Source organism: Littorina saxatilis, linkage group LG1 (assembly GCF_037325665.1).
Source record: "Littorina saxatilis isolate snail1 linkage group LG1, US_GU_Lsax_2.0, whole genome shotgun sequence".
NCBI classification, from domain to species: Eukaryota; Metazoa; Mollusca; class Gastropoda; order Littorinimorpha; family Littorinidae; genus Littorina; species Littorina saxatilis.
In genome coordinates this window covers 96,491,468-96,503,557 of record NC_090245.1, presented here as the reverse complement: position 1 = coordinate 96,503,557, position 12,090 = coordinate 96,491,468, and the positions used below count along the sequence as shown (strand labels likewise).

Genomic DNA, 12,090 nt, shown 5'->3' with positions numbered 1-12,090 from the left:
AAATACGGGGCTATGGTTTTTGTCATGTCGATTTTAGGGGTGACCTTGTTTGACAGGCTGTCACGGGATGCCTATACAAAGTACCATCAATCGGACAAATGATATGTACAGCTGACATAATTACCGTTTCGAGCATATAAAGTTTAACTAAAATGAATTGCGTTTTAATGCTTTTATTAGCGTGCGAAAATTGTTGCAATAATTTTTTTGCCAAGTTTAGTATTCTCTATTTGTCTCACCAAAGTATTTCTGAGAATGCATAAAAAGAGTGTGATAAGAGCGTCGCAACGCCTTTTTTTTTATTCGCATCACCACAGTAGGGAATTGTGGGAAATTGTTCAAGGGAAGTATAACTCGCTGGTGCAAACGTTGCCCGATAGTCAAAGAAAAACACGTTTATACCACAGTCCTTCAAAGATCCGAGATAACTGCCAGTGGCTTGAGCATGTCAACCAACCAATCAAAAGCTTTGAAATGAAAGAAGAAGAGAAGGAAATAAATAAGATAAGATAAGATAAGAAACTTCATTTGCTTTTAAGAGTACGCTTATAAGCCTAGCTTGTTGTGCTCCATGTTCCTTATTTCATGTATGCGGTAATAGTACCAATGGAATTTATTGAATAAACTTGTTTAAACCAAGATGAGAAACTTTAATGTCCAGTTTCATTTTACACAAACATGGACATTTTTCTTTAGGCACCACATCGCATTTCTAATAAGACAAACACACGATCATTAAGACAAACACACGATCATTAAGACAAACACACGATCATTAAGACAAACACACGATCATTAAGACAAACACACGATCATTAAGACAGACACACGATCATTAAGACAAACACACGATCATTAAGACAGACACACGATCATTAAGACAAACACACGATCATTAAGACAAACATACGATCATTGAGACAGACACACGATCATTAAGACAAACACACGATCATTAAGACAAACACACGATCATTAAGACAGACACACGATCATTAAGACAAACACACGATCATTAAGACAAACACACGATCAATAAGACAAACACACGATCAATAAGACAAACACACGATCATTAAGACAAACACACGATCATTAAGACAAACACACGATCATTAAGACAAACATACGATCATTGAGACAAGCACACGATCATTAAGACAGACACACGATCATTAAGACAAACACACGATCATTAAGACAAACACACGATCATTAAGACAAACACACGATCATTAAGACAAACACTCGATCATTAAGACAAACACACGATCATTAAGACAAACACACGATCATTAAGACAAACACACGATCATTAAGACAAACACTCGATCATTAAGACAAACACACGATCATTAAGACAAACACACGATCATTAAGACAAACACACGATCATTAAGACAAACACACGATCATTAAGACAAACACTCGATCATCAAGACAGACACACGATCATTAAGACAGACACACGATCATTAAGACAAACACACGATCATCAAGACAAACACACGATCATTAAGACAAACACTCGATCATCAAGACAGACACACGATCATTAAGACAGACACACGATCATTAAGACAAACACACGATCATTAAGACAAACACTCGATCATTAAGACAAACACACGATCATTAAGACAAACACACGATCATTAAGACAAACACACGATCATTAAGACAAACACACGATCATTAAGACAAACACACGATCATTAAGACAAACACACGACTGTTCAAATGAAAAACGGGTTAGCAAAAGAACAGGAGAGTTAAAAGATTTTTTTTAACCAATAACACTGTTTTATTTGTCTTAACTTGATGAATTTTCTTATACTCCCGTTGACTTTGTATTTTGGAAAGCAAAATCAAATAGCACTGACGTCCAGCGTGAACAAAGTAGGTTAATGGTACCAACACCGAAACGCATTGACCAATCACGGAACGGCAGCGACGTCATTTTACAAAAGGATTTCCCTACCCATAATTCCCTCTGATTTGGGACAATTAAAAGCTTATTTGATGTAATGACGACCTATGTTCGGTTTAGTGTGTAAGGGGAGCAACCGGTTGCAAGCGGGCGTCGCCGGGACAGAGACAGTGACGACTACGTGTTAAAACAAAACAAACCACCAACACCGCCACCACCAACAACACAGAAAAAACAATAAACAAAGAGAGAGAAGTGCTTTGACACAATTGTTTCTGATAAGTGTTTAGCTCGCACATAACTGAGTTTTCACAGGAAAAATAGGCAACATCTTCAAGGGCATAATGACACAGAGGAAGTCGGAGAGAGAAAAGGGGGGGGGGGAGAGGGGGGGGGGGAGAGAGAGAGAGAGAGAGAGAGAGAGAGAGAGAGAGAGAGAGAGAGAGAGAGAGAGAGGGAGAGAGAGAGAGAGAGAGATAGTCTGACGGGCAGAGACAGTGACAGAGAAAGACAATGACAATGACAATGACAATTCTTTATTTTACGAGGGTAACAGAATAAGCATTGGTATACTTTTTTGCATCTGGCCCTCGCCCTAAAGAGGGACTAAATCTACTATAATAACTACTACTACATACTTACATAATTAGAAAGAAAGAGAGAGAGACACACACACACACACACACACGCACAGCTACAGAGACACACAGACAGACAGAGAGACAGACAGATAGAGAGACAGACAGACAGACCGAGACAAGAGAGACCTTCCCACCGAGGGGCCGGCCACTTGCAATGCAGAAGAAAGGCTGATCGTTTCACGGTTGATCGGGTTTAATCAATTTGCCAACAGCTTCAATCAGTCACTGGCTTGCAGGCACGCGGCGCTACCGTCTCTGCAATTTCTTGTATCGGGGGGCGCGCTCCCCTTTCCTTGCAGTTATTCTCTCAAATTGCGTCTTCGTGCTTACTTCATTTAGAGTGAGCTCCCAGTCAGTGTGCGTGTGAGTGTGTGCGTTTGTGTATGCGTGCGCGCGTGTTTGTGAGTATGTGTGTATGTGATGTACAAGCGCATGCGTCTGTGTGTGTACCCCAGTTTACCCACGTGCGCGTGTTTCTTTGTGTATGTATGTGTGTGCGTGTGTCTCAGTATGTCTGTGCGTGCGTGCACGCGCATATATGTACGTGTGTGTGTGTGTGTGTGTGTGAGAGAGAGAGAGAGAGAGAGAGAGAGAGAGAGAGAGAGAGAGAGAGAGAGAGAGAGAGAGAGAGAGAGAGAGAGAGAGAGAGAACAAGAACATATGTGTGTGTTTCAGTATGTGTCTGTGCGTGCGTGCACGCGCATATATGTACGTGTGTGTGTGTGTGAGAGAGAGAGAGAGAGAGAGAGAGAGAGAGAGAGAGAGAGAGAGAGAGAGAGAGAGAGAGAGAGAGAGAGAGAGAGAGAGAGAGAGAGAGAGAGTGAGAGAGAGAGAGAGAGAGATAGAGAGAGAGAGAGAGATAGACTGACAGACAGATACAGACATGCAGACACAAAGACAGAGAGACAAAGAGAATAATGACAAAGAAACGAACACAAAAGGATTTCATATCACACAACAGCCCAGTCTTAGTATTCTGCGCATGGGAATTTTATTGCGTGTAATCAAACAATCACAGATACACGGTTTACAGAGACACGAGGCGTAACGAAGCAATACATTTATATGCAGGGCTCAGCTGCCTTCAACGCAAGGGAAAGAGACAGTCAGATCAGGATATTCCCGAGTGGAGAAACAACCTTGCTTTTGGCAGAGTGAGAACTTAAAGGCGAAATCCTTCTCCTGAAAACACAAGTTCGGCCCACCATGTGAGATGTGGCCAGCGTTCACATGAGACGACACCATACCTGCACTTGCACATGTGACAAAAATCAACACCATGACAACTTGCTGTGGCGAATTGGGCATTTTGAACGGCTGCTTGTTGTGGCGAATTGGAATTTTTAAATGGTTGCTTGTTGTGGCGAATAAGAATTTTGAAAGGCCGCTTGTTGTGGCGAATTGGACATTTTGAACAATGCTGCTTGTTGTGGCGAATTGGAATTTTTAAATGGTTGCTTGTTGTGGTGAATTGGAATTTTTAAATAAATGCTTGTTGTGGCGAATTGGAATTTCTAACTAACTGCTTGTTGTGGCAAATTGGATTTTTTAAATGGTTGCTTGTTGTGGCGAATTGGATTTTTTAAATAACTCCTTGTTGTGGCGAATTGGAATTATTAAATAACCGCTTGTTGTGGCGAATTGGAATTATTAAATAACGGCTTGTTGTGGTGAATTTGAATTTTAAATAACGGCTTGTTGTGGCGAATTGGAATTATTAAATAACCGCTTGTTGTGGTGAATTTGAATTTTAAATAACGGCTTGTTGTGGTGAATTTGAATTTTAAATAACGGCTTGTTGTGGCGAATTTGAATTATTAAATAACCGCTTGTTGTGGTGAATTTGAATTTTTAAATAACTGCTTCTTGTGTGCAGAATAGATTTTGTCGCAGAATGTATTTATCAGATTGACTTTCCTTTCACTTACGAAAAGCAGCCAAGGTGTTGATGGTTGGTGTGTGTGCCAGTGGAGGGCTGGTCTTGTCCCATGTCAACCTGGCCACATCTGGGACAGTCAACTGAGCTGTTTTCATGAGGAGGAGGGTGCCTATAGGTAACGTCCTTCTGGTGAATCCATCACTGTAAGTCATTAAAACTAAGACATTTAATTATAATAAACTCAGCGAGGTACTTGTACCTACAAAGAGTAAATGAGGACGTATTAACCAAAAAATACAGCACCATTTTGGATGTTCCACAAATCTCTATATATGTAGAACTTCTTCAATATAATCCTGACAGCACTGCAGTATCAAGTTCAACCCATCATTGGAATAGAGGAGCCAAAGAAGGAAAGGCGGCTCAGAAAAAGAACCCGGCGGTATTGATACCAAAACATGACGCAATTTATGACAACAATAAATATATAGAAACATATCAAAGGCAAGTAAGGGAAGACCAGAACCAAGAAAACTTTCCCTGAAAAATGCACATTCCCCGATACATGAAGTCAACACTGCATTGACGTCTGATCACAACACCAATAAAGAGAAGACATTTGTACAGGGTGACCCAAAAAAAAGAGTACCCAAACAAAACGTCATAAATTGAACAAAAATAAAGCAATCTTCATAAAATTTATTTACACACACAAGTAGCCTCTGCATGATTTGCACAGAAAATTTTAGCGTTCTAGCTTGTCTTTCAGGAAAGTTATGCTCATTCTACAGAACATGCTCCAAACGCCGCTGCAGGCAAACTTGAACTCGCCGCGCAAAGTTATCAATCACCCGCACACACTCCTGTTGCGAGATTCCGCGAATGGTTGTTGTGATGGCTCTCTTGAGTTCTGTGATTGTCTGTGGGTTGTTCCTGTAGATGTTGTCTTTCAGGAACCCCCAAAGATAGAAATCGCGCTGACCGAAGTGTCTCTGGAACTGTACTTGCACATCTCTGTATGATTTTGTGCGAAAATAGGTCTCTATGCAAAACGTCCGTTGATCATTAGTATAGTTCATTGTGAGAACAGCTTTTATTTCATCCAACCATGCAGTGGATTAGCTTGACTCACCTCAAAAAGAAAGAAAAAAAAGTTAAAATTGACAAAGTTATTCAATTTTGTTTGGGTACTCTTTTTTTTGGGGTCACCCTGTATGTCAAAACAGCTGTTTGAACAACGACATACAGTGGAACCCCCCCTTAAGACCTCAACCAATATGAGAAAATCAGGTCTTAAAATTAGTCTTAAAATGGGGGTACATCTACAGAGGTTAAGGACACAAAATTTGAAAAATCAAGTTCTTGAAAAGGGGGGAACATTCTTACATTTTTGTTTGTGTGAAAAGTTATACACGTACACTATTTTTAATGTAATTTTCATGAAGTTCAGCATAACTACTTTTGATAACTGCGATCTTCTCCAAGACAGAAGCTATCAAAAAAAGCCTCTGATCAGACCTGGGCATTGTACTAAAGTACACATAACAAGCATCAAAACAAAAATACATGCAGTTTTGTAAAAGCCTTAGGATTTTAAAAAGGTGCTGTTTGGCGGCCATCTTGGATTGCTACCATGGCAACCGACTCAAAAAAAAGAGAAAAAAAAGGTTTTTACATTTTCTCTGGAAATTGACAGTACATTGTACATTAATTCTAAAACCATTTTTGCCCCAAGAGTTATGAAACACAAAAAATAACTTTTAACACTGGTGCCTCCCCTTACAAGGGGGTGGGGGGGGGGGGGGTACCTTGTTCATGCACAGATCAGTTAAAAGTTTTGTGGTTATGAGCTTGCAAAAGATGTCTTAGACTTAGACCATAAACTCGAAATCTGGGTTGAAAAAGTTAATCCAAAAAATCTTGAAAAACAATTGCAGACAGCACTGCAGTATCAAGTTCAACCCATCATTTGAAAAGAGGAGCCAAAGAAGGAAAGGCGGCTCAGACAAATATGTGCATTTATACACACACACACACACACACCTGCACATGGCACGCCAAACAAACAAACACTTTTAGCAAAAAGGGATAATACCAAACGGGAGCTGCAAAATCCTGAGATGAGGATGTTGAGCACATGGCACAGGACAATACACATCTTACTTTTTTGCAAATTTACCTGCGAAACTTCAGGAAAGCAACACACACACACACTGTGACACACACACACACGCTCGCATGCGTGCACACACACACACACATATACACAAGCAGTCACAAGCATGCACACAGAACGTTGAATCATCAACAAAGATAGGTCTAAATTAAGCAATAAATGTGGAGTGAAAAACACGTTAAAACAGCTTGGCGAAACGTGCTCTTTTCCAGTCTCCAAAAAAGTATATTCAAACAGGCGACACAAATATCCCAAAATGCATGTTTCTAAAAAAAAAATTAAAAAAAAGAAATACACACACATAAAAAAACAATTAAACAAACTATTAATTTAATTAGTTACTGGAGTTTTGAACCAGGTTGCTTGCTCAGGTCCATCTCAAGGTTTTCAATAAAGATCATTTCAGGTTCATATATAATTGCTCCAAGTCAATTTCAATCTTAAGTCAATAGATGGAGTAAAACTGCATTCTTAATTTAGGCGACTATTTACCATAATTACTGCAGACAAGTTGTAACAGTAAGCATATATATATCTATAACAAAAAAGAACAACACACCGGAAATGGCGAAACGCAAAATAATAGAATATATTAGAAGCATCTCTCAAAGTAAGCAAAATCATACTCCCAAGAAAATCAATGACGGATTTAAAGCACTGCACACAAAACAGGCTAGAAATAACACTATTGCACGTTACATTTGTGATATAAAAATTGCATATAAACATCCTCTTTTTTTAATGATAAATAAAATAAAATAAAATGATAAGTTACACAAGAAGAAACAAAAATGGCACAACCTCAGTTAATTCCCCATTCATTCTGGACTTCAAGAAACGTCCACTCGATTCACAATTTGTACACAAAGAAACACATGTATACTTTTGGTTTCCAACAGAATATAGACATAATAGTTTTCCACAGGGAATGGTCTGGGGCAACAAAATATTTACAACAGTTCAACAAGGATATACTTTAGATGCTGATCAGGAACATTTAGTTTTCACAAATATATGAGAGAAAAAACCTCCACACAGAAATACTGAATACAACGGTGGCATGGACAGTTTTTTTTGTCAAATGATTGATCTGAACTTGGATGACTGTTTAGCAACAGTATGTGCATGCAGACACTGTGCGCTACACCCGTCCTAGCTCTGTGCACTCTTAGTTGTGTGCACTCTTAGTTGTGTGCACTCTTAGTTGATCTACAATCCACAATACCACTTTCTGGAGAAGAACCCACGCCCCACGCGTTCAAAACAAGGATCAGATGAATCCTCCCGACAGAACACAATGTTAATGTTAATGTTATTACGTGTGTGTGATACTAACCTCTTACAACTGTAACGTCTTTCCAGAGTACAAATGTAAATGATTATCAGCAGTGGATTTCACTCAGCTGTAAAAAATGATTAAGAAAAACCATACACACTCATCATATCTCTGTATATTGCAGGCTGTAGGTAAAGAACACATGAACAAAACCAATTGCACAAGAGATAATTTGTTTTGGATTGTCTTTAGTCAACTTTGCACATATTAAAACAAGAAAGTAAAAGATTTTGAACCAGTTTCAGTCTTAACACACAGTGGAACCCGACTTTCAAGACCTTCACAAATCTGTGAAATTCAGGACTTTAAAAGCAGGGAGTCTTACAATGGGGGTAAATGGACAGAGATTATGAAGAGAGAATGTGAAAAAGCAAGGTCTTAAATTGGGGGGTCTTAAGGGGGCCCTAGGGGGTTCCACTGTAACAGAAAAGTCCAACAGGAGACGCACTGAGCCGCAAAACGCCAGCACAGAGTCAACTGATTGTACGGTGAAGTGCTTGTGCACTGACAACATGTGAAGAATTAGCAGCGACATTCATGGCAAGTAGTCTGCTGCCAGTTTCAGTTTGCTGTCGGATTTTCATTTTGTGTGATTGTGAAGCGTGGATAAAAGTAGAGAAACACGATGTGGAGCATGGATAAAAGTAGAGAAACACGATGTGAAGCATGGATAAAAGTAGAGAAACACGATGTGAAGCATGGATAAAAGTAGAGAAACACGATGTGAAGCATGGATAAAAGTAGAGAAACACGATGTGGAGTATGTATAAAACTTGACAGTTACAAATGCGATAGAAAAAGACTCCATGGACAACAAGAACATCATCAGATCACAAGGTAGTAAAACAGAATAACAACGCTAACCACAGTAACATCGCCGGTATCAATCACTTGACACTATAGTCTTTCGTGATTGGACGATCCACGCTTGATTCCCCGGCCAACAAACCCACGGCCGTGGGGGTGATCGGCTGACTAGCTCTCCGTCTCACCCGTGACGCCAACCCTTCTGCTACCTGTGCTGGTAGGGAGACCGCTTCCCGTTCTGGGGCATTGGTTTCCGTTAGCACTGAGGTTACTTCCCTTTGGTGGTAGAATCTGTACCGCTCAGGAGTAATTGTCTCCCTTTCTGAAATGGTTTCTCTCTGCTCAGATAGTGTCCGCCTTGGGAAAGTTGCGGCTTTCTGCGGTGCTGTTGTGTCTCTCTGAGTGGTAGCTGTATCTCTTTGCGGCGAAACTGTTTCTCGTTGAGGGGAAATTGTGTCTCTTTGCGAAAATGTTCTTTTTTGAGGAGGAGTTGTTTCTCTTTCAGGGGAAGCTGTTTCTCTTTTTGTGGGAGATGTTTCTCTTTGAGGCAAAATTCTTTCTTCTTGCAGGGAAGTTGCTTCCCTTCGAGAAAAAGTCGTTTCCCTTTGAGGCAAAGTTGTTTCCCTTTTCAGGGAAGTTGCTGTTCTTGGATACGTTGCTGCTGTGGAGTGGAACACAGTCTCTTTCAGGGGTGACACTGACCCCCTGTGAGAAGCACCGTCTCTCTGAGGGGATGGCGTTTCCCTTGGCAAAGAACTCCCCTCTCTCTGTGGGCTCATCACCACACCGTCTCTCTGAGGGGATGGCGTTTCCCTTGGCAAAGAACTCCCCTCTCTCTGTGGGCTCATCACCACACTGTCTTTCTGAGCAGAAGCGTAGGGCAGGCCGGTGCTCCTGAAATACGAAACAGCATCGACCTCGGGCGTTTTTACCCTGCTGTACAGCGAACCTGACGAAGACCTGCACAGACTTCTGGGATAACTTTTCTCCCCACCCTCCACTTTGCTGCCCCTGCAGCCCGGCGAAAATTTGCCGGCGGAAACACTGTCCGGACTTTTGCGATAAATCTGCTGGGCCTCCTCCGCCTGCTGGGCCTGGGGCCTGATGGGACTGCGAAAAGGGTCGTCCGTGGGCGAATAGGGCTGGCGCCGAGACCCCCCAGGGCTGTCGGAGGAAAATGGTGAAGTGGCCGAGCGAGATGCGGGGATGACTGACCCCCTCCCCGATGATCCCCAAGGGTTGCCCCCTCGCTGTCGCTCATCCTAAGGGAAGATACACAACGAGGGAGAGTCACAACATGTCACTGGAAACCCATCCATGTCCTCATACTCACCTAATACATACGGTGGAACCCCCCTTTTACCACCTTTAAAAATTGGAAAAAAAAATAATTTTTTTTTTTTTTTAAAAATTGAAGAAAATCAGGTCTTAAAAAGGAGGGAGTCTTAAACTGGTGGGTCTTAAAAGAGAGGTTCCACTGCATCCCGAGTCCTGACAGTAATCCTATCAAATTGAAAGGCCTATCTCAGTATGTCCATATGTGACCCTCCACCACGAAATGAGTCGCATGTCACCTCGCGCGGTTCTGCGCTAGGCTTAATATTAGTCCGGGGAGTGTCTGGTAACAGTGTGAGGGTCACCTTAGTCACAGGCTTATAACTCAAACAGTTTTTGCTCTTTTCTAAAACGGTTTTCACCACTGGATAGAGCATAAAAAACTCTTTAGGAATATGTAAAAATATGAAAATCATGCAAAGGTGACATGCGACTCATTTCGTGGTGGAGGGTCACATATTTTCCCAAGGATAAACAAGTTCCCCATCATACAGAGTCATGCATGTCTACCAAAGTTTCTGCAGTAACCGCATCAGCAAATTTTGAGTGGTTGGCCACAGTATCCTAAGCTGACACACTAGCAAAGCTTCCCATTGTAATTTCTTTACTACTGTCATTTCTCATGCTTGCAATAATAAAGTTAGCTTGATTTTATTCCACAGGTACATTAGAACCTACCCTTGCAACTACCTCGAAAGCGACCACCTGCCCACAACGACCATCTCAAGGATCCCAGACAAGTTTTTCTTCTATATAATTGGCCTTCCCTTCGCGACCACCAGTCTATAGCGACACTTTTGGTCGGTCCCTTGGATGGTGGTTATAGACAGGTGTAGCTAAAGTGTCTGCTTGGCAACAGTCTTGACAACCAAGCAAACCGATGCTCTCTTGGTGCACCAGGGGAGAACACCACAGACTGCAGTGACAGCCAGAGGTTGCACGTCACCCACAGACTGCAGTGACAGCCACATGTTGCACGTCACCCACAGACTGCAGTGACAGCCAGAGGTTGCACGTGACCCACAGACTGCAGTGACAGCCACAGGTTGCACGTGACCCACAGACTGCAGTGACAGCCAGAGGTTGCACGTGACCCACAGACTGCAGTGACAGCCACAGGTTGCACGTGACAGCCACAGACTGCAGTGACAGCCACATGTTGCACGTGACCCACAGACTGCAGTGACAGCCAGAGGTTGCACGTGACCCACAGACTGCAGTGACAGCCAGAGGTTGCACGTCACCCACAGACTGCAGTGACAGCCACAGGTTGCATGTGACAGCCACAGACTGCAGTGACAGCCAGAGGTTGCACGTGACCCACAGACTGCAGTGACAGCCAGAGGTTGCACGTCACCCACAGACTGCAGTGACAGCCAGAGGTTGCACGTGACCCACAGACTGCAGTGACAGCCAGAGGTTGCACGTGACCCACAGACTGCAGTGACAGCCAGAGGTTGCACGTCACCCACAGACTGCAGTGACAGCCAGAGGTTGCACGTCACCCACAGACTGCAGTGACAGCCAGAGGTTGCACGTGACCCACAGACTGCAGTGACAGCCAGAGGTTGCACGTGACAGCCACAGACTGCAGTGACAGCCAGAGGTTGCACGTGACCCACAGACTGCAGTGACAGCCACATGTTGCACGTCACCCACAGACTGCAGTGACAGCCAGAGGTTGCACGTGACAGCCACAGACTGCCGTGACAGCCAGAGGTTGCACGTCACCCACAGACTGCAGTGACAGCCACATGTTGCACGTCACCCACAGACTGCAGTGACAGCCAGAGGTTGCACGTGACAGCCACAGACTGCCGTGACAGCCAGGGGTTGCACGTGACCCACAGACTGCAGTGACAGCCAGGGGTTGCACGTGACCCACAGACTGCAGTGACAGCCAGGGGTTGCACATGACCCACAGACTGCAGTGACAGCCAGAGGTTGCACGTGACCCACAGACTGCAGTGACAGCCAGAGGTTGCA

The 12,090-nt window shown here is 42.9% G+C and overlaps 1 protein-coding gene across 1 annotated transcript in view; it reads right to left on the bottom strand.

Annotated features, from left to right (window-relative positions):
- Window positions 1-3,539: 3,539 nt before the first annotated feature.
- Window positions 3,540-12,090, bottom strand: part of LOC138946668 (anoctamin-8-like) — a 46,304-nt gene continuing 37,753 nt past the window's right edge. The window contains exon 16 of the mRNA XM_070318098.1: window positions 3,540-10,031. Within this exon, the coding sequence (XP_070174199.1) occupies window positions 8,850-10,031 (1,182 nt within the window). The 3' untranslated portion in view covers window positions 3,540-8,849. The remainder of the gene's footprint in view (window positions 10,032-12,090) is intronic.